The sequence below is a fragment of the Lates calcarifer genome, linkage group LG15 (assembly GCF_001640805.2).
Source record: "Lates calcarifer isolate ASB-BC8 linkage group LG15, TLL_Latcal_v3, whole genome shotgun sequence".
Lineage (NCBI taxonomy): Eukaryota > Metazoa > Chordata > Actinopteri > Centropomidae > Lates > Lates calcarifer.
This window is the reverse complement of record NC_066847.1, coordinates 6,626,428-6,649,190: the sequence shown is the minus strand read 5'-3', so window position 1 is coordinate 6,649,190 and position 22,763 is coordinate 6,626,428. Positions and strand designations below refer to the sequence as shown.

General features: G+C 41.1%; 2 protein-coding genes across 4 annotated transcripts; one reads left to right on the top strand and one right to left on the bottom strand.

The window, feature by feature from the left end:
• Positions 1 to 1,031: 1,031 nt before the first annotated feature.
• si:dkeyp-97a10.2 (uncharacterized) lies at positions 1,032 to 7,579 on the bottom strand. Of its 3 annotated transcripts, none has more exons than XM_051076073.1 (6): positions 7,222 to 7,579; positions 6,664 to 6,837; positions 4,893 to 5,258; positions 3,153 to 3,392; positions 1,740 to 1,836; positions 1,032 to 1,422 (listed from the first exon to the last, which is right to left on the bottom strand). In XM_051076073.1, the coding sequence occupies exons 2-6, from the start codon at positions 6,713 to 6,715 to the stop codon at positions 1,362 to 1,364; spliced, it is 816 nt and encodes a 271-aa protein (XP_050932030.1). In that variant the 5' UTR covers positions 6,716 to 6,837; positions 7,222 to 7,579; the 3' UTR covers positions 1,032 to 1,361. The 3 variants fall into 3 exon arrangements, with proteins under 3 accessions (XP_050932030.1, XP_018555552.1, XP_050932029.1); XM_018700036.2 differs by having other exon boundaries at positions 6,664 to 6,723; XM_051076072.1 differs by having other exon boundaries at positions 6,664 to 6,720.
• A 2,219-nt stretch (positions 7,580 to 9,798) lies between these two features.
• On the top strand, positions 9,799 to 21,573 carry si:dkeyp-97a10.3 (uncharacterized). Its single transcript, XM_018700032.2, has 9 exons — positions 9,799 to 9,898; positions 10,146 to 10,203; positions 13,191 to 13,532; positions 14,833 to 15,099; positions 16,044 to 16,331; positions 16,672 to 16,785; positions 16,971 to 17,023; positions 17,186 to 19,168; positions 19,593 to 21,573. The coding sequence occupies exons 2-9, from the start codon at positions 10,164 to 10,166 to the stop codon at positions 19,614 to 19,616; spliced, it is 3,111 nt and encodes a 1,036-aa protein (XP_018555548.1). The 5' UTR covers positions 9,799 to 9,898; positions 10,146 to 10,163; the 3' UTR covers positions 19,617 to 21,573.
• The last annotated feature ends 1,190 nt before the right edge of the window (positions 21,574 to 22,763 follow it).

Below are 22,763 nucleotides of genomic sequence, written 5' to 3'. Positions count from 1 at the left end.
TTTTTTTTTTTTTTTTTTTTTTTTTTTTTTTTTTTTTGGTCCATTACTGAGTGATACAGACTTGATTATATTCACTGGTGGCACAGGTGCCCTGGTTCATATAAGAAAGATGAGCCATCATGCTTGCTTGTAACAGCTCCTTGCATGCAATTATGGCAATCCAATTGGCATGGGAGTATCAAAGTTCAATTGCGTCGACTGAATGGTAGCTGGCTCACTGACTGGTTGACTCAGTTAATTATTGGTTATAATACTCATAAATTACATGGTAATACCTGACCCTTGACCCCTTTTGAATTCCAAAAAAGTTGGTTGCATAATTTCTTTTGGTTGAAACCTGAGTAAAAGTTACTTTGAGTTGCTGTTTTCATATTATTATTATTATTACAACATAGTGAAAAAGAAAATGTGCAGTGTATTCATATTTGAAGCTAATGGGAGACTGATAAATAGTTAATAGTTGAGCATTATCTACACAGTAGGTCCTCTACATTATAGCTGTTTGTCTATGATCCAAGCAATTATAATAGCGAGCTGTCTGAGGCTATGTGTTGCTGTTATTATAATTTAAGTAACTGTTAAATTACTTTTGGGATAACTGTTGTGTATTTGACTCCTTTTTTTTTTTATCTTTGTTATTTTTGTGTCTGTTTAGAAGATTAAAAATTGTGTTGTATGTCCTATGAAGGCTTCATGTTGTTCTGATAATTTGTTTTTTCCCAGCAATGTGATTAATCTGACAGCCAATTTTGTGATTCCAGTTTTCTTGTTACTGGAATACCTAATTCATTTTTACAATATGGTCTCTCTCTTGCTGAAGATTTCCACCACTGTCTTCAGCAACTGAGTGCTGCTGCATAGCTGTGGACCTCCATTCATAGTGAGGACAGGAGAATAATCAATGTCTGCTGTTATAGCAGCTGAGACAAAAAATTAAAAAGATCACGACTCTGTCCTCCTGGAAAAAAATAAGACATATCTAAAACTGTCTTTTCAGATTATTCAAGTGAATCATTGCATTAGTAAGTGTGTCACATTCTGTAAAGGGATTTTATTATAAAAGAAATACAATACATTTAAATACAATGTAGAGTCAATACAAGCTTACAAAAATGATCATTACCTATGCCTATGCTATTAAATACACAGTGTCAGTTGCAGCCCAGCAGGAGGCAGTGTAAAGACTCTGCTGGTATCTCAGGCTCAATATCCATTTTTAGATATTTTTCTTTTTGCCGACGAGCAGTTCACTCTTCACATTGTTCCACTGCTGTGTAAGGTCACACTGCTCACAGGACAGGAAGATCCTCCCTCACAGTCCAGTCCATTCCCTGCTCTCCCCTTTTTAGACCTCTGAGTTTTTAGATGGGGTCATTCAAAGGTTGGTGCAGAATCTCTCCACTGTTATTGTGCCTGTGTCTCCTGAAAAGAAACGAGTTAAATTTAGATCAAATAGCATTGACAAACCGTACACTGGCTTGAGTACACATGATTATTGTTTTGTCAGCAGACACTGCCTACCCTGTCATGCCCCATATGTGTCACACGTTGTGTGGGAGGACTCTGGCTGTGTAGCTTCTTACTGTTTTCATTTAGTACCCTCAGTTTTTTTTCTCTCCTCTTTTAAAGCAGTTACTACCAGTGTCTTATTTTCTCTCGGCATATGGTTTTATGATCAGACCAAAGCCTGAAATGAGATTTGTGCCTGTGCCTGCCACTGTCTATGTGCTATACTGTACCACCACAGCAGAAATGCCAGTACTCCTCCAAGCAGCAGCAGGAGGACGAGACACACCACGGCCGCCGTTGTCCCTCTGCCCTCTGTCTCACAAGGTGCTGTCAGGTCGGTAAAAGACAATGAGATGAGAGGGCAAAAAAAACCAAACCCAAAAAAAACTGTCATCTGACATGGCTGCTCTAAAATGCCACAAAAGGTCCACTGCAACAAGTCTGTACAGCCACTTAACTGACTGGAAGAGCAAGAGCTAACAGGAGGTTTCCTGAAATACCCTGACTGTCTTTGGATCATCACGCCTCGTGGCAGATACGAAGAATTGCATTTGTCTCGCCTGTTTAGCAGCAGTAGCAGTAGTGGTGGTAGTGATTTATTGATTGCACTGAGGAAAATCCTTTATCACTGAAACACCACCAGTGATACAATACACAGAACAAAGTACAATCAGTGGGGGATGGGTCAGATAGACACAAGCCACAGTATAAAGGAGTCTGATTTCTGAATATCCATGACACAACACCCTGAGCTGACTTTAAATAAGATGTTGATGATGATAAAATGATGCTTGGCCACCTTTTCGTCCAATCAGTTATCTTACACAATGATCTCAGAAGCTCAGTATCTAATTTGATAGATTAATCATCAAGTGTTACATTGTTATATTTATTATATTATTGGGTCATTATTGTGTGTTAATGTGTGTGTGTGTGTGTGTGCAGCATTTGTAATATTGTAACTGGTATAAATACAGTCTAAGTGATTCATATACAGCTGGTATTTAAATCCATAACAATGTGTAATTGACACGCATTTAATGGGTTGATGGGTCATATACTTTGTATGTATACAAAAAACCATGATGTGCAAAGTAACATCAGGCTTTTATCAGATAAATGTAGTAAAATAAAAACTGCAATATTTTATTATGGAATTTGGTTGCTCAGAAGTAGCATTAAGTAGAAATGGAAATGAAATTCCTGGGAAATATCTGGCCCTTAAGCTACTAAATTCTCAAATATGTTCACCAGCTAGTCCATAATGTTATTTATCTGCTGTGTGATGATGACTGGGAAAAAAAACAAACAAACAAACAAACAAAAAAAATGCCTGTGTCTGGAAGAAACTTCTATGAGAGTGGTGAGAATGAACCAAAACTGTAAAGTTGTGGGCTGTAAACTAAAACAATGAGCTGAAAGATGCTAAAATGATTTATAGAGCTGACTGGAGTGAGCCCTTTCATACAAAACATAAATTTTTCCCCCAATACTGATATTAATTTGTGCAGCTTTAAGTAAGGTAAATAATGTACTAAATGCACTTCACCTCTGCAAACTGTACACAGGTGATTCATTTTTAAGAACAATATCCCTACTTCTTCACAGAGGCAGACACAAACAATACAGAGTCAAAATCGTACCTGCAGTATATGTGGCAGAACTGTAGCCCAGTTTGTTGCTAACCATACAGGTGAAGTGGCCACAAATAGGTTTCTTGGTCACAAACAGCGTCGTTCCATCTTTGGAGACGTTTCCCACAGTCTTGGTGATGGCGACCCTCTCGTGAAGCCAGCTGAAGTGAGGGTCCGTCCCCCAGGCCTCGCCGCAAACCAGCAAGGAATGAGACACATTGATGCTGACAGAGACATGGTGCACCGCCTCTGGAAAAGACAGAGGGGTGAGGATAAGTGTGAAAATAGGTCATAGGTATGGAGGAAAGAACTTATGGCTGGATGGAAACAAGGGGAGATATGAAGTGCTAGGCTGTGGGCATCTATCTGTTATAAAATATGAATAATGGCACATGGTTGTCCAAAAGAGTCTAAGACAAAGAATCATGAACGCTGTTTAATGCTGTCAGGAGAAACTGGCTCAGTTTCAGAGGGGGTGATGATGATGATGGAAAACCCTGAAAGCTGAGAGAGCAGATGTAGAGAAGAGTGGAACTGATGAATTGATACCATTTAGAGCAGACAGATGAGAGTGAAGGCAAAGAAGCTTTGACAGAAAAACTAGAAAGCTGCAGTGAGACTGAAATCATCTAGAAGCACAGAAACAAAGAGAGAGAGCCACAAAGCAAGGCCTATAGGCAAATTTAATTTAAAGTGTTTCATTATTAAATGAGACATCCGCCATCAGAGAGAAACAATGCCTGCTGGCGTGAAATTAAAGCACATCCATTATGCCATTGGTAATTGTTGGAGTTAACTCTAGAAAGGTCAGCTGATGAGTATTTGAAATTTCTGCTTTCATATCATTACACTGAGATGTACATATTTGAGACTTAATTTTCACAAACTGCTGTTGTAAAATTCTTCAAAATGTTGCAGAAGAGCAGTATTTATATTCATATTTTCCCTCTCCAGCTGCCATCTGTTGGCAGCCTCAACATCCACCAACCTTTATAACCTTATGACTTTCTCCTTGTCTGTTCAGATTGTAGAGAGCAGAATCATTCCTAATAGCAGCTGCAACTACTGATTATCTTCAGTATCCATTAGTCTGTGTGCTTATTTTTGCACTTAACCGATTGCTTAGCCAAAAATGAGAACAAATGCCAATCCCAATTGCCTGTGTTGTCTATAAAGTACTTATTTTGTCTGAAAAATCAAAGGGATTTCAAAGGACTGCTGTTTGCAAGGTCAAAAATGTCTTTTAAAACTTCAACTATTAAGTGAACATTAACAAGAAGTCCTTTCAATACTTTTACAACTCCATGAGTTGAGGTATGCAGACAATTTTATTCCCATTCTCTCAGGAAAGTAGCTTAGTAGATTCTGTGAAATCCCCATGAACACCCTTAAATTCAAAGTCTACTTCCTAGACAAAAAATGGGCTGCTGATATGGTTAAAGTCAGAATGAAGTTAAGTTCATATTCTGGCCTGCTCTGGGACATACAAGTCAGAATTCGAATCTTCCATCAAAAGAAGATAATGCAGAAAACCCTCAAGAGAAGCTACTAAATGGATTTTGTGGTGAGATTGTTTGGTCAACAAAGGAAGTCAGTTTAAAATGACTGGTGATAGAAAACCGTGCAAATGCTTGACCTGGAGAATCCAAAATTTTTTTGAGTTAGTATACCATCAGAATGATTGTGAAGCTATGTCTCAACTAACGACTTCACAGTAAATTCCTTCACATGATGTGCTTCATACTGTACCATATTCCCTGACAATGCAGTGTGCAGTGGTCTTGGCTCCTGTGTGATCCGTCACAGTCACAGCGTACACACCGCTGTCCGCTCTGCTGTATCCATTAATCTCAAGTGTTGCCTCCTGCTGCTCCACGTTCGCACTGACTTTTGGCCTCATACCAGCACACTTGAAGCTTTCGCCTGGGCATGTGGCCAGTGTCACTCTCACGGGAGAGATTCCAGTTTCGGGCTCTCTTTCCCAGGTTACCATGGAGACCTGTTCAAGTGGTCCATGCTCGATCTGGGCTTTCAGAACCAGCCTGAAGTCAGGGATTACATGCACGGGCTCCTCATTGAGGATGTGCACTGACATACACTGGAGCCTACATGGCACTGAGGACAAAGATTGGACCATTTGTTACTACATGCTCATCATCAGTGTCTGGTTTTTCAACTTACATGCCTCATGCAGAATGTTTTTCTATTCAGCTGGCCAGGAAGACCCAAAGTATTTCATATTCATCAGTTTTGACCTTTTAGCTTATGGAGGGTTTGCATTATTTGGGCAGAACTGGAAGCTAATAAAACAAACACTGGCATAATACTTCATCTCCGTCCTCTGCATGTGCTTTATGAATATGTATGGCTGCTTTCTGTCAAACAATGTCAAGCGATGATTTATAGTGCATGACAGGCATGCCTAATGTGATATCCATCAAACCACATCAATATCCTAAAATCTATGTCAAAACTGTAGTGGACCTGGTAAGCCTGTGTGCATTTACCGCAAGGAGTATTAATCATGCGTCTTAACTTGGATGGGAGGATGGAGGAGATGTGAATAATGCAAGTGTGGACATCAATGGAAAAGGCAGTTTACATTCTTTTTGCATTTGTGTTGGTGTGTAACATGATTTTTTTTTTTTGTGCTCTCAGAGAATTAAAGGATAGCTTCACATTTTTTTAAAAGTCTGTCTTTAAACAAAAGGCAGGTGCTCATGTGTGCACTGAAACCTGCTGTAATCATTTTATAAGATGCTTTCCTTATGCACTTTCAGTGAAGTGATAGTCCAATGTCCTCTTGTAAAAACAACAACCCCATATGTCGTGTGTGCAGGCAGCTCATTATGACCCATAGTTCTGTTGATGGGTTGACAAAACACAGGATTTTCACACAGGAGACCACTGCTCATTTCCTGTGTGAAACTAATAGTCCGCATTGTCTCTTATATCCATGACTGTTCCACAACCTTAAACATGTGTTTATTGTTGTTGTTGTTGGCAGACAAAAGTCTGGTATGCTCCTATGGGTCATATTTGAGGATAAGGACAGACGACCTCCGTGCTTGTTTAGGTTGGACGACATGGTGGTCCTTGCTGAGGGTTCAGCAGTCTGTGTTTTTTGATAATTGAAATTTGATATCTTCCAGACTTCCAGCCTTTTTTGTTTAAAATTCTGTCATTGTGTTTCAGCAGACAGTGTTTCCTTGTTTAGCAGCAGTGGAAAGATAATGACACAAAGAGAGACTTCTGCACTAATGGTGTAACTTTAGAAGATATCCACTTGATTTGTCTAACTTAGACTGCTGAATCCTTGCATTACCCTCAGATAAACTTTAGAAAGTATTCATACACAAGACAAGGACTGCATTGTTTTATATTGAAAGTGCAGGAGGAAAGATTACAGCAAGGAACACAGGGATCTGACTGTTGTTTTTAGACAGACTTCATGCTGTTTTTTTTATTCTTACTTTTTACTAGAAGACATTATTGTGGTGCCTACAACAAAAAACCTTACTCAAAAGAAGCAGCAGAGCAACTCTCCCGCACAGGAAATACTGTAGATCCATAACACCTGCTGATGTAGACACAGAACAGAGAGAGGAATTTGTCCATGACCACAGCAACAGCACACCATTTCCTCTGAACTCATGCAGCAGGGGTGCCACCACAGCAAGAATAACAACACCACCTCCAAAGAAAATGTGAAATTAAAATGAGAGTAAAAAACAATTAAAGCAGCATGTCCCTCTATTAAAAATGTAATCCAAATGGTTAGGGTATTCTTTTTTTTCCCCCCTTAATTTATTTGTGAACTATCCAAAGAACAACAATATTGGCATTGCAGACTGCACTAGAATCAGAAGTTGGAACAAAATGAGGACGGGTCTGCTGCCAAAACTAAAATGAACCCCCTCAAGCACAGCTGCCACAACAAAACACACAGAGAGGAAACAGTGATAGCAGTGCAGGAACACAACGCAACCTGCATACATTAAATATAACCTGGAATTCCCCTTGCTGTTTGCCGTCAAGTTATCCACATCAAAACTCCCTCAGAGTGGGATTCACCTACCTTTCCAAAGGTGAGACAAACAACAGAGTCGAGCCAGAGCTGCTCCACTCTGCGTTCACTTTCTCAGAGGTTAAGGTGCAGTGCAGTTCACTCACTGAGCAGATTTATGGCCTAAAATAAAACAAAATCTTCAAAGCAGTTGCCATTTCATTGTGATAAAGAACCTAGTTAAAGATGAGAGCTCCAGATCCACAGCCGTTACTGCAAACAACATCAGACAGAAGTACAGCTGAAGTGTTTCTGGACCTTCTCCTTCTCTCTCTGGCCTTTATCTCTGCTTGTCACGTCCAGTCAGTGAGTCACGTAGGCGTCACCTTATTTCCAAGCAGTTTCCTCAACCACCCCCCACCACCACCAACTCCCCCTCTCCTTCCTGTACAGTAAAGAGTTCTTTATGCTTTGTGTTTTCAAATAAGTGAACTTTCCATTGTAAAAATCACCCCCCTCCATACTCTCAACCACTACCACCCCCACCCCCACCCCATCCTTTCTCTGACCTGTGTCCAAGGACATGCTCCGACAACAATACAACATGTTCGATTTTGGATTTTCACACCACTGTTGTTGCACTGTTTGTAAATAGAGATAAAATGCAATGGTATTCTTTTGAAGGGAAACCAGTGACAATGTTGGAACTCAGTCTTACGAAACAGGCTTTGTACTGCAGGCTTCTTATCCTGCACAAACACTATTTGCCCTGCAGACACAATACATTGTCTTGGCTTTAGAGTGTAAAGAGGAGGTAATACATGAATTACTCTATTCTTATTTTGTTTTTTCAATAATTGTCTGCCTGCATGCAACTAAGAGACACCTCCAAGCACGTAAACCGCAATGCCAGTGATTTTATTCTTTTTCCCTTGGGAGAGTTCAGTTAGTCTACGCAAAACTGGAGCGAGAACCATTTAATTTGAAGTTTGCATCATTAACAGTGGATCGTGTGCTGATTTGATGGAGCCACACTGGAATTTAAGATCATATTCTGGCCTTTTCCAGCTTACATAAATCAGAATTTAATCCTCAGCTTGTGAAAAGAACATCGGGAGGGAAAAAAAACCTTCCGTCAAACAAGATGATGTAATATGATCAAAAGCTCCAGTACAGCCACGAAACAGGCCTTCAGATAGGATTGTTTTGTCAGCTACAGACCTCTCTACACTACCAGAGCAGTGAAACAAAATGACATCACTTATTTCAGGCTTAGCTCTGCAGTTTTTCACTTTAAGAAATGCATCCTGGGGCCCAGATATAACGAGTGATTTAAAACTGATTATAAATCCATTTGTATTTGCAGAGGGGTTATGAATAATCATGGGAATCACAGCTGTGGCTCCCACTGAGTTCTTTGTCTACAGAGGAGTGCTGTTAGCTGGAATTAACCAGTGGGTGGCACTGATACATCAGCTGAAAAAAAAATCTACATTTTGCCCTCGTATCAGCCTTTTTTTTTCCCAGATATCAACATATGCTTCTGGTGCCATATGTAAAATAATTAGTTTTACTTTACATTAATCCAAATCATTGCAGTGAATATTTTAAATAAAGAACTGAATGTATAAAGATGTTGTTATCTGATATAATTTTATCAACCACTTAATCAGATCACAGTTTCCATGTAACACAGCAACCAGTGCTAATAAAGATGACCTTGAATCATGAATGTTAAAAGGGAAACAATCACCATTTTGAGAAAATAAAATGTATATATTCTCTGAAAAGTGATGCGGTTTCTACGTAACTGCTAGCAGTGTGACACTATCTCACTGTCTCATCACTATCAGTTTCATTAATCTAAAAACCCTTTTACATTTCTTAACATGTTTTATGTGGACTAATGATGTGATACTGTAAGATTTTTGTAATATATTCTTCAAGCTGGAGACGTTAACATGATCGTCCATTACATTTTAGCCCTAGCCAAAGGAGTTCACACAACACTGAATAAGCCTATCAACACCAGGTAAATCTCTCTCCTCCAGACCTGAAGGAGGGAAGCAACCGTAGCTATGGAGACAGAGTAGACTACAGTAGCTAGGAGTATGGCCTAAGAAGTATCCAAGAAAAAAAACAAACAAAAAAACATACTCTACTATTTCTCTATTCAGAGAAAGGAATGAAAAAAATAAATAAAGCGATCCACGACGAGGACAAACACAGATTACCATTGGTGTGGTGTCATAAGCTGGCACTAGCAGTGTTTGTGTAATTACTGTCTACCAGAAGGGGAGATGAAAATTTCACACTGCAGGTTTAATGTTATTATTAAATGCAGTAATAGAAAAAAAAAAACAGGGCACATTTATGAAAATACTCTTCATGAACACATGAGCATGTAAAAGTATAGAAGTATTATCTAAAATTTACTGGAGTAAATTTAATCGTTCTGCAGAAAATGTCCCCTGTGCCTGATACATTATTATATATTACATATTTTAGACTGTTGTAGTTGGTCAAGGTGGGACTAATTTCAAATACTAAATATACAGTTCAAGTACTGAGTTACTTTCCACCATTAGCTTGTAGCTAATGGCTGTGGACACCTTTAAGAGAATAGGTGTGTCCTTGACAGGTAATAGTGGAGAAACAGGAAGTAGACTCATAAGTTAGCAAACACAATCCAACACGGAGCTTTATTTCAACACAAAAATGAACACAAGGACAGGGGGAAAACACTTTGGTGAGTTTTATACAGCTAGCTCATGTTATTAATGTTAATTAATGTTCAGGAGAAAATATTTGTTTTTTTAAAATCTCGTATAAACTGAATTAAATGGTGTATAAAGCACGGTAATAATAGCAAGGCTCCAATCTGTACAGCCTTTATGGCCCAAAGTCTGTTAAAAAAAATATTTTAAGCTGTTAAAATTTATCAGACTTCATAGCAAAAGTAATTTTGTATATTAAAGAGTTTAATCTCTCCGCAGACCGGCCTGACTGACGACATGAGACAACCTTTGCTCCTTATCAGTCTGTCACTGGCAGGTAAAACAATTTGCACTGACAGTTTTCTCCCCTCCTGTTCTGACAGTAACGTTCAAATGGTTCAAACAGCTCACAAAAGAGTATCGGTTAGAGTCTGTACTGCGGGGAAAAAAACAGGTCAGGGGAGAGACACTGTGGTATTCCAGGCACGTTTATAAAACAATTGCATTTCAAGCAGAAAGCTCGTCTTAACTGCTCTAAAACCTGCGTGGCTGCATTCTCGCTTGTGCGCGGACTACTGAGTGATGTGATGCTTTCACGGTCTCCTCCCAGTTTCCGACATCTGAGCCTTCAGACTGACTCAGATGGACTTTGTTTGGAATTTTGTTGATAGGGATGGACGATAATACATTTTTTGAATACAAGAGTAGGCTACGTAGCTGTTCTTCATGCGTGAATAAGAGGTTTACCTATACTGATACTTCCTTGTTGTTTATGAAAATATGACTTCTGAACAGTTATTAAGTACAAGTGAGCAGGTGTTTAATAACATACATACATACATATATATATATGAGTTGATACAGATGATCTGAAGGAGGAATCCTGTGATGTGGATGTTTTGGGTCACCAGCGCCTGACCACTAGCACAACATGCTCAATTTAACAAATAAGATATTGTTTGTATTGTCAACAGTATGAAAAGATCATTGACCCTTCACACAAGTTTTATCTGTGAAGCCAAAGTCTGATATAACTTACTCCTCAATTAAAAACATGAGTGAGCACCTCAGCACCTCTACTGCCATAAATACTTGCAAGAACCCCTCGTATATTAATCCGCAGCGGAAAATAGTCTCCAGCAAATGCACTCTTTATTCCTGTCTGAGTAAAAATTATTAAACTATATGTTTGTGAACAGTCTTTAATGACTTACGACTCAAGTAAGAACATGTAGGTTTGGGGCTGAATGCCACAAACAGGATATATAGGTGGGAAAATGTTTAGACAAAGGCTAATACATTGCTAGTTTTCATCTTTTCATGATGATAACAAAATTATGTGTTTGAGGATCTTGCATAATGGATGCCAAATGAGTAGTATATCTTTTACTGTGGTACCAATTTTCACATCCAAAATTTCTGATCATTCTTTCTACTCTGGTGTAATTGACTGTTGGATGCATAAAAGATCAAGCAGAAAAAATCTACTTTTACTATTTGTACTTCTGCAGCAAGATTAGCAAAGAAAATAAGCACCAGGAATGTAAATGATATTTTAATTTGTTCATTAACTAAGGGTTGTTGTTCATGCATGAAAGATAATAATTAAAGTAATAATCAGCAACATTTTCATATAATTAAATATTAATTTCGTGGCTGTCTATTGGCAATTGATATTACACAAAAGTGAATCAACCTACACTCTTTGTAGGAGCTCTTTCTGTTCTAAATGCCTGCGGTTTGGTGGATGTGTCTCTGGCAAAGATCCTTTGGTGCACGAGAAGTGATTTAACATTTCCAGAAACAGCTGTTAGCTTGGAAGAAATGGATTGTTAGAATGAACAGTTATACCCATTAGACCCACCTACAGAAACCTAAAGTTCAGGAAGGAAAAGTAAAAACTTTTCTGGCTGCCAGTTAATCTCTGCAGTATACAGTTTTATTATCAGTTCACTTAACTACAGTTGCTGGCATCACTTCTGGGCTCCCTGCCATTGTTCATTCAAGGAATCTGCAACTAAACCACTTACATATTGTTATGAATCAATTGCAACCTATTAAATTCAGTCATATTTACTCTATTTCTTTGAGCTGACCTTGTGTCCCGGCCTTGTAAAAACAGCCCAACAGCACACAAAGGCACTGAAACTGTGCTGCGTCACTCATGGGTGTTCCTCACTTCTGACTCATGACTCTTTATCTTTCCATCTCTACTGGAAAATCGACAAGGCCGCTGATATTTTTAATCGAGCATTGACTTTAACATCTCAGTGCAGGAACCTGAAGACAGTCCATATAGCTGTTGGCTCTTGTCATTTTATTCTCTGCTTCCCAGTGAAAATCGTGTAAAGGCAGTCCAGCAAGACTGATCAGGACCATATTGATTTGATTCACTATAATTCATTGGCCAGAGCGTTCTTCCGTGGTGGCTTTATATGCCAGTAAAAGGGCACTGAAAATTCAGCCTGGGTTTTTTTTCCTGCATGAATCTGTAATACCAGCACAAACAAGAGGGAGGACTGGCAGCCAAATAGAAAAAACCAGACAGATTTATTTATTTTTTTGGTCTTCACTCACATACAGATTACAAATGGACAAACGGCACACAACAGTTAAATGCCTGAATGTGTCAAATCAATGGTTCTTTACAACATTTGTGAAAAATTGCCTATGCACCACTGATTCTTGAGAGGAGAGACAGCAAATGTGATTTCAGCACGGCTTACGTTAAGTCAGGCTAACAAAAACACAAAATAGATGTTTAGCTTGGGATCACTTTACAATCCAAAAAACATGGTGTGAAATCTACGAGGAAGGAAAGAGTGTGTACCTTACTAATGGGTTTTTACCCCTGGAGCCTGGTCTGTGTGTATCTATAGATTTTGTTCTCTGCAGTGGTGGAAGCAGTACTCAGGTCCTTTAGTAAAAGTACTGAAGTATTATCAGCAAAATATATTTAAAGTGTATCTAAAGTTTAGATACAGTGGTTTCCAACCTAGGGGTCGAGTCACTCTAAAGGGAATCTTAGGGATCATGAGGAGATTAATGGGATGGGAGAGAAAAAAAGGTTTTCCACACAAGTTTGTATTTTTTTTTTTGGACTCTAATCTTTGATTTATTTGTGAAATATTGAATAATTTTAACTTTCAAAGCCTCAACCAATTATTTAACTGAAACTCCTGCAAACAACTCTTAGACATCTGGAAGGTGACAAGGGGCCCCAACTAGCCACTGCTAATTTGTAAGGGATCATAAGCTGAAAAATATTCAGTACTTGAGTAAATGTACCTTCCCTCACTGATTCTCCTTTTATTTTCTGTTTAGTCTTCCTCTCTGCTGATGTGATGGCTCAAGTACAGATCCAGTTCCAGACAGACCCGGTGCTGGTTCAAACTGGTACTGAGATAGTGTTTACAGTGCTGACAGTGCCTCAGGTCCTGTCCATGACATGGAAGTACCAAGGAGTCACTCTGGGTGTGTGGGCCGGGGGAAATGCAGTGGTTAATCCAGTGGCCCAGTTCGCGGGCAGGGTCACCATCACTGCCACCCAACTCCGCATCGGAAGTGCCCAACTCCGAGATGCCGGGAACTACTCAGTGGAGGTTATCCCCATTGCCACCACCGGCCTGACTCCTAACTCCAGATCAATACAGCTGAGGGTGTTTGGTAAGAGATAAAAAGTGTGCCTGTGAGTTCACTTAAGAGGGAGGAGGAGAAGAAGGAGGAGGAGGAGGGAAGGGAAGGGAAGGGAAGGGAAGGGAAGGGAAGGGAAGGAAAGGAAAGGAAAGGAAAGGAAAGGAAAGGAAAGGAAAGGAAAGGAAAGGAAAGGAAAGGAAAGGAAAGGAAAGGAAAGGATTGGAAAAGAAGGTGGGAGGGTTGGTGGAGGGAGGTTTTGAGGGAAGCGATAATGTTAAGGAGGAAGAGGAGGGAGTAAAGAGAGGAGAGGGAGGATTTGGGGAGTAAGAGACTTAGTCTGGGAGGTGTAATGAAATTAGTGACCCATAGTAGGCAAGGTAAAATTAATGAAAAAGGAGGAGGGGATGAAACTCGTGGCTCAGGGCTTTATGCAAATCAAAACTCATTTGATATGCAGCACTCATGCTCTTAGATGTTTGATATTGTAGCAATCTAAATGTAGCATTACATTTACATACAGTACATACAGTATTTTCCACTCATTTACATTCAGTAACATACCAGAGCACGAACAGCTGAGTGTCTCTCTTTATTTTCAGTCATCTGCCCATGCCAGAGGGATGACGTACAGTCTTTCTCATCCTTGTTACCACCAGAGGTGATGGAGTGGCAGGGTGACCAAATTGTTAGAGGCACTAGTCTGTTCCTGCTCAAAGGTCATATCCTCCAAAACTCACAAAAACCAGCTCATGTCATGGATTAGCCGAGTCCTTGAGCACGACTCTCTGCCTCCTACTTACTCACCATAACTTACTCTAGAAATGAGGAGCAGCTAAAACCTTAAAATGTAAAATGCTACTGCTGAGTCACAGGCAAGCAGAAAGCCTGCAAAAATGCAAGTGGTTAGAGCTATTAGAGGCAGTTGCTTGAATGTTTTTGTTTGTTTGCTGTTGCTGCCGCTGTTCTCTCTTAGTCACAGCCTCCTCCTCCATCCATACGCCCCCTCTTCTCCCTCTCCAATTATTTAACTTAGGCTGCCCGCCAAGAGGCATCTCGGCTACCACTCATACCGTCTGCCCCCTTATTCACCATCTGTGCTTCTATCTGAATCCTGTCCCTTCTCAGCTCTCACTTGCTTTGATTACAACAAATTATCCTCAACAGAAACATAAAACTGCCCTCTATTGTTCTGTCACTCCAACTTTTGAAGTGTGCTATCTCATACTCTCATGCTCTATACCAACAGTAATAATACCTTTAGAAACCCTTTCTGGGTAATTCTGCTTTTGCAGCTCTTTGGAGACATCTTTATTTTTGAGTCTCCCTGTAGATGCAGTGGCTGGGGTGAGTCTGGTTGTTCCCTCAATAGCGGTAGAGGGTAGAAATGTGTCTCTGAGTTGTACATGGACTGCTGGGACGGAGACTACAGTCCAGTGGGGCAAAGGAGGTAAAACCATCACTGCCGACTCCAGGATCACCATCTCAGATGGCTCTCTCATCATCAACCCAGCCAGACGGAGTGATACCGGGGAGTACACATGTACTGTCAGCAACCTTGTCAGCGCCCAGACTGCCACAAAGAGCCTCACTGTCTACTGTGAGTTTGCACTGATCAAGACAAGTGGCAGCTAATCTGCTGTAGCCCCTGCAAATAGCAGTAGCTTATCTGCTTATCCATACTGCACTGCACACAGTGTTCTGAATTGCACTCGGATTGCACAAGACATTCTGTCATAAGATTATTGTTCTGCCACTGTCTTTATCACATCATTAATTTTGATATGACAGTGTTACAGTAATATCCCATACTACAGTGACTACCTTCCACATTCCTGCTCTCTAATATCTAAAACACAAGGTTTCTTTTCCCAAATGAAAAACACATCAGATCACAGGTGTTGGTAAAATCCACCTGGGCTATACATGCCAGGAACATAAGATCATGATAAGAAGTCATAACATGAGGTGTAACTAATGATCATTTTCATTGCTGATTTGTCTCTGGGCATTTTCAGTCAATGAATTATCAGAAAATAGTGAAAATGCCCCTTACACTTTACCAGAAGCTAAGGTGACATCTTGAAAAATCCAAAACCCAAAGAGATTTAATTCACAGTAATCTGAAACAGAAAAAAGTTGCAAATATTCACATTTGAGAAAATTAAACAAGCATTTATATATGGTGTTTTTGCATGATAAACGATACTGTAGTCAGTGAGTAAGCATATTTCCCATATCTTGAACTGTCATACTTTTTATTGCCATATATAGCTTGGAAGATGTCTTTTTTTTTTTTTTTGAAGAGTAGCATGTAAATTCTGCTCTAACACCAGACTGTCTTGAGCAGCAGGCTGCAGTAGCTTGTTTTCTCAGTAAGCTGTACTTTCTTCGGCTTCTGTGCAGGATGTTGAATGCACAAGGCCCCTCATGTGTATAATATGCAGTCAGATATTTTTTTGGAATCCAAATTTTCCTTGTTGTACTTGAGAACCAACTGTTTTTGACGCTGCTCATGATGTGCTCTGATCGTCACCGATCCAGATGGCCCTGACACTCCTGTACTGACCAAGGACACCCCAAAAGCCTGTGTCGGGGGAGGGAATGTGTTGGTGGGACAGACGGTGCGTCTCACCTGTATGTCTGACTCGCTGCCCCCTGCCCTCTTCACATGGCAACGTAACGGAGAAACTGTTAAGCCAAACCAGCCAGACAGTGGGGTGCTCACCCTTCAGACTTTCTCAACCAACGAGAGCGGCCGGTTCGTGTGCACGGCCAGAAACACCATCACTCTGGGCACGTCAGAGCAGGGGACAGACTTGACCATCGTAGGTGAGTTATGGTGGATGCTCTCTGTGACTGATAATGATGACGGTTGGTTTTGGACTCCTTCCCTGTATCTGTCTTCACGACAGGAGAGGCACAGAAAGTATCCTGGGAGATTGATCTGGTGGGAATGTGGTCAAAGTCATTCAGTGACTTTCACACACACTCTTTCCTCCCTTTATTTTCATTTCTTTCTCTCTGCTGCACTTTATCATCCTTTTTTAGAATCTTCCCCTCCTCTCCTCTGTTGTTTTTTTTTTTTTCTTTTCCTCCTCTTGTCTGTCTGAGCTCCAGACTCATTATCTTTATTAATTCTCCCCCTTTGACACCATTCTTTCTATTTCAGACATATGTCTAAATGGAGGGGAAGTGGCTGGGATTGTGATTGGAGTGTTGCTGCTGATCATAATCATTGTGCTCCTCATCCTGCTCATTATTTGTCTTGTGCGAAAGAGGAGGGGTAAGTCTGTTTGTGCAACCATGGACATTTTGTTTATCTACTTTTCATTTCATTATATATTATGTTGAGTCAAACTCTTCATAAAAGACTACTTGATGATCTCTGTGTCCATCTATACTTTCCATAATAGCTCAGGCATGTTTTCTTGCACTGGTGTTATTTTGTTGTCATTTTTATTGCTACAGCACAGCAGAGATACAGGAATACTGTGGTTGCTCAGAAGACCAACCCAAATCTAGTAAGCCACTATAACAGTTTACATATGATTCACTATTGATTTTGTCTTTATCTTGTCCATGTGATGGTGCTTAAGGGCTTTTCACAAATTAACCCCTTTATTCCATCTTTCTTTTGCTGTCTCCTTTCATCTTCCCCTCATTTTTCATTTGCTCCCATTAAGCCTCCAGATCCACAGCCTAATGGTGCAAGAGAATTGGGCCAAGGTCCCCACCACCCCCACTATCACGTGAACACACACGCACGCCACCCTGACCGCTTATACACAGTGCCACGTGAAAACCGTGACAACCCACAGACACTGCCGCTGAATGGCCTGCATAACTTTGACACACAGCAACACAATGGTCGTACCCACACGAATGGACTCCTACACAATGCTATTCAGAACACCAATTCATACCCGCACAATGGCATTGACAACCCGGCTTTCACGCACACTGATGCTCAGAATGCAAATACAGTCCCAAACAGACAGCAGCAAAATTCTAACATTCTCATACAGGCTGGCACTGCCCAGGGCGGCACCCAGCCGCCGGCGGTCCACGTCAGCCTCAATACGCTGCCACAAACTGCCCAGCATAACAACAATGCACAAATGCCCACCATTCATGTCAATCTTAACTCATACCCAACCAATGGCCAACAGACTCAGCAAAACAGTTCATCTCCCCTTACCAACACAGCTAATAATTTTGCTTCACAAACCCAACAAAACCTGTCACACACAGGGCAATCAACTCCTAGGGTGCAAAGTGGGCAATTCTATCCTAGTGATCCCCAACTGAATGGTCCTCAAACTCAGCCTGGGCTTATACCAACTGGGTACACACATTTTAATAGTAACAATATTTCACAGCAAAATGCAGTCACACAGACCTACCAGCAGGAGCCAGCGCGTCATCACCACTCTGAAAGAAACTCAGACAGATATGATGCCACTCCCAGCTCCTCCCATCAACAGATGCCGTGGGATCGCCTGCGAGGGACACCGTCATATCCCAGCGGCACGCTTCAAAGACGACAGTTCTCACCTGAGCTCACCTCTGACACTACAGACTACACTACCAATCCACCTATACCAGAGGCGAGAACGGCAAATAGATCTCAGCCACAACCTCAGAGCCAAAACAGTTTGCTGAGCAGAGTTCTAAACAGACAAGTTGCACCACCGGTGGACAGACAGACACGGAGCCGTTCAGCTGATCTTCGATTCCCAAATACACTCGATGTAACGCAGCTTGAGGCTGCACACCACACACAGAGCAGCCTCCGCACACAAAGGGAGAGTGCTCAGCGAGACATCAGAGGTTTGCCTGGTAGCCAGACCGCCCCCAGGCAGGAAGCCAGACACAGCAATAACCCCCAGGCACTGCCTCTCATGAGCCAGCAGGACACCGTACGACACTCTGCCATGTCACAAGGACCCACAACACAACAGGGACCAACTGCACCACAGGGTGCAGATACAAGAGCTTTGGCTGATCCTAATCACCTTCCACAGGCTCACATGGCCCAGCAACATAGAGGAGTACCCATCCAAACATCATCACAAGGTCTGGGCATGCAGACACAGCCTGTCATACATGGTGCCAGTCACCCTCGCCAAGGAGGCACTCCTGCCCAGTCTAATCCCAATAACCTAACCCAGGCTGCACTCAGAGCCCACACTGCGATGGCTGAAACATTTCAGAATCGGAACCAACAGACCCAGGCTGCCCTGCTTCACCCTGGACCACAGGCTCAAGCTCCTGCTGCTGGAGCTCAGCATCCACCGACTCCTCCTCCTGTTCTGCCCCTTGCACAGTTCCAGACTCTCCCCAGGGAGCGCACTCAGCACACATCCCCAACTAAAGGTCCCCAGCCCCCTAGACCTCCTCTTAACATACCAGTGGCTCAGCGCCGTGCGCAGCGGCATGTTGCCACGATGCATGTTAATCCAAACAGGCGTGTTGCTGATGAGGCCCGTGCCCGTGCCCGTACCCATGGTGATATCCATGACCGTTTCCATGCCCGTGTCCATGCCCAAACCCTTGATCGTGCTCATGACCGCTCCCGTGCTCAAGCCCTAGCCCAGGCCCGTACCCGTGCCCATGCCCGTGACCATGCCCTAGCCCAGGCCCGTGGCCACCGGAACCCAAGACCGGTGAGTGACACATGATGAGAGTTTGAAATGGCAGCCAACAGATGCCATATGTTGACTGATATTACAAATCTCCAGCACACGTTGCACTCTCAGATGTGTACTTAGGGCTGTCATATCATGTCATGCTTCCTGTTTACTTGCATGTGTGCAGTGCGATAGGCCCACTTCTACCTGTAGTTTGTCCTCAACAGTTTGTACTTTTGTCTGCAGTATGCATTGCTTGATGGAAGCTTGACAGCACCTTTAACTGAGTGTTGCATTTTTACGATTGACAGCCTTCTCGATGCCATAAAAATTTATTTAGTCTCGAGTGTTTGTGACATAGTGGCAGTTTTTTAAAGTAGCATTGTGTGTCAGAGGTTCTGCTTCTTCTTCTGTATGACATGTTGGCAATGAAGGGGTTGTCGTGTCTTTCCACCAACAGGCTCATGCAGGGAGACGAAGATGATGACAGATGCCAGCAGACAACACTCTACAAGTGTCCCACATCCAATGACACAAACAAACAGATGACAGACATGATCCAATATACCACCAAGCAAGACTGACTGCACAAGGTTCTGCACTCAAAAAAAGCTGTCATACCCTGGTATCTCAGTACTAAAGTTAGTTTTTTTTTTGTAAAAGAAATTAGCATGTCTCCCATGGGGATTATAAAAAAATAACTTTTTAAAATACAGACCTGCTTTCTTAATAAGACATGATCTTCCCTCTTCTAAAAATGCACTATGTTAAATATACTAAATGAAGGATTTTCTTATAAATCCTCTCTCTAAACACACTGTTTTCCAGACCCAAAAGCATTGCACTGTTTTGATTTCTGATGCACTGGTCAAGCATCAAACTTTGCCTGGAGCCAGCTCAGAGAAGATAAGTTCAGTGATCCATAGCTCGCATGCACTCATCCATTCATCATCAAAACTGAACAATGCTACCTTGACAAAATGCACTTGAGGTGCTTGCATGAAAATCTGTTTCTGTCTGGCCCTTAGGAAGATCTAATAGTGACAGACAGTGTCATAAATGAGAAGGACACCACTCACAAGATGGAGTCAACCTCTGGGAGCGGTGACAATTATGAAAGAAGTAAATTAGCTGTAGGGGTGGTCTTCATCTACATGGAACTATTTATTTTGCGCCTTCTGTTTACAGATGCCTCTTATTTCACTTCTCAATTAAGGAGATTCGCCTCAGTGGTGCTCGGAAGTAATGCTCAGCTAACTATGAAGGGGATCCCACGAATGGATGGCGCTTATTAATTAAATGCTTTTATGTGACTTAAATGACTTGGAAAATAATCACACCCGCGCATGAATGAGGTCTGCACAAAGACCTGAGCTGCCACGCTTTCTGCTGAAAAAGCACAGAGTTGCAATTTACTGTCTGTATTGGGTCATGGGCAGCACATTAAAAATGACAGGATGTCATTATTACTTTCACAGATTATGTATTTAATGATTTATAATGTTTATGTTTTTTTGTTTTTTTTTTACTCAGGGATGTACTTGTGGATTCTCTTATTTAGGTTGCACCAGTTGATATCAGTGCTTTTTTTTTTTTTTAACAAATATGTGTGACCAAATACATCTGGACATTCAAGAATAAGGCAGGTGACATTCTATATTTTTCTTATTGTTAACAAATCCCATGACAACTATTGTCTGTGTAGCCAAAATGTGATATATCTAACTCATGTGTACTGTTGAGCTCCATTAATTAGTCATTAATCAGCCACACTTGCACTGGATGACGTGGTTCATCATTATGATAAACATGATCTTTGCAGTTTGTTTGAGCTAATCACAGCAGCATCATCATGCTGCTTCTCACTACAGCACCAAATGTATATTAATCTCCTGCTGAAAATAGTCCCCCACAAATGCACTATTTAATGTTACATGAGTAACATTTGCTGAAAGCTACAGTGCCCAGCTGCATCAGGAAATTATTTAGCCTTTTTTTGAACTGCAAACAGACTTAGGGCTGAGAGCCACCAACAGGGTAGGAAAGCTGAAAGTATCGAGAAGCAGACTAATGTGTTGTTTGTTTTTGTCTTTTCATGGAACTTGTTGACAATAAGAAAAAAAGACAATAATCCAAGCCTTATCCTTTTTAATATCAAAATACTGTAAACTCAAATTTGAAAACCAACATGAACAAATACACAGCACATCTGGCTGCTCCAACTGAACATCTGGAGCATGAGATTTACTCTGCTGCCTTGACAAAATTGTGCTGTTTTTGAAAAATTAATGCTTGTGAATAGTGTATATGAATATCCATTTGAATTGCTACAAGTACTGTATTTATCTTTGCTCCTCAGGAAGGAATTGTATATTTTTTTGGGCTTCATGAAATGTTCTGAGATTTTTATCAACAAAATAATAAAGAAATTTTGTCACAAAGTGTGTTTCCATATAACTTAGACAAAGTCTGCTGTTGAACAAAACCATGTCAGGTTGGTGTGTTATTTCCATTACAGTGAAGTCACTTGTCTAGACTATTCACAGCAGAATTCACAATCAGGACTTTTTTTCCCTCTACTTTTGAAATGAGCACATCCTTCCAAACATGAGGATCTTTTGATTTCCAGTACAAAATACCTCCTTGCACATATTGACAGTAAGTCGGACCACAAAAGCACCTATTTATTCTATTGCTCCTCTGAATCACAGAGTTGTTTGCAGTCTGAGCATATTTCAGCTCACTGTGTCTATAGTGCTAATTATGCATAGCGCCTGTGTACACCGAGCACTGCTGTTGATTCTCCTCAGATAAATCTGTTCCTTCAGCTTGTTGTGGAGGTGCAGAGCGTGTGTTTGGATCACAGCTCCATCAGTCTCCCAATCCCCTGTTCCCACTTGTATGTCACCTCTGATGAACAGTCCTGCTGCTCACTATTGGAGACACTTCACGGTAGTCTAGCACTGTAATGAGTGGAGATGGAGTGCATTTAAGTACCTGCACTAGAAAAGGTTACGGCATTGCCTACCAGTTCCAGATGAAAGCTGTGATTTATGAAAAGTTTGGAGCAGTTTTACAAATGCGCTACTTTGTATACTATACTTTGTCTTTGGAGTGAAGTGTGTTGTTTATAGGCTACACAGCTGAAATTACAAGACACTCTGCAGTCCTGAAACACACAACACAGTAAACCTCAAATGCTGATGTGGCCACCTTCCCTGGGCCAATTTGCATGTAAATCTGCTTGTGTTGTTTTAGCATTCTGATTTACCGTGATTTACTGTGACTGCCGCAAGTAATTGTAATTGTTTACGCATCCCTTTGGAGGCATAAATTAAAGGCAAACATAACTCAAGTGCTGTGTGTGCAAATAGGGCATTTTATGTATTGATGAATGCTCTTTCGGTGTGTGTCGAACTGCAACAGCGAGCTTTCCCGACTCAAGTGTGGAGGGAGCCAGTGTTGATTTTACTCAGGAGACTGCAGTAGATTTGTACTGAAAAACTTAATGCCGCAAGATGGCCAGTATAATCCTAATCCAGTTTTAATTTAAATTCATTTTAGCTCAGCAGGCACGCATATTTTTATAGATTTGTTGGAATTTTATCATTTGAAAAATCACAAGGAGGTG

Coding starts and splice junctions, on each gene's coding strand:
- si:dkeyp-97a10.2 (XM_051076073.1), bottom strand. CDS start 6,715: ATGGATCTACAGTATTTCCTGTGCGGGAGAGTTGCTCTGCTGCTTCTT. Junction 5,259..6,663: donor TGCTCTGCTGCTTCTTTTGA/GTAAGGTTTTTT, acceptor CTTTGTCCTCAG/TGCCATGTAGGCTCCAGTGT. Junction 1,423..1,739: donor CTGGCATTTCTGCTGTGGTG/GTACAGTATAGC, acceptor GTTTCTTTTCAG/GAGACACAGGCACAATAACA.
- si:dkeyp-97a10.3 (XM_018700032.2), top strand. CDS start 10,164: ATGAGACAACCTTTGCTCCTTATCAGTCTGTCACTGGCAG. Junction 10,204..13,190: donor TATCAGTCTGTCACTGGCAG/GTAAAACAATTT, acceptor TTTTCTGTTTAG/TCTTCCTCTCTGCTGATGTG. Junction 16,786..16,970: donor TCTTGTGCGAAAGAGGAGGG/GTAAGTCTGTTT, acceptor TTATTGCTACAG/CACAGCAGAGATACAGGAAT.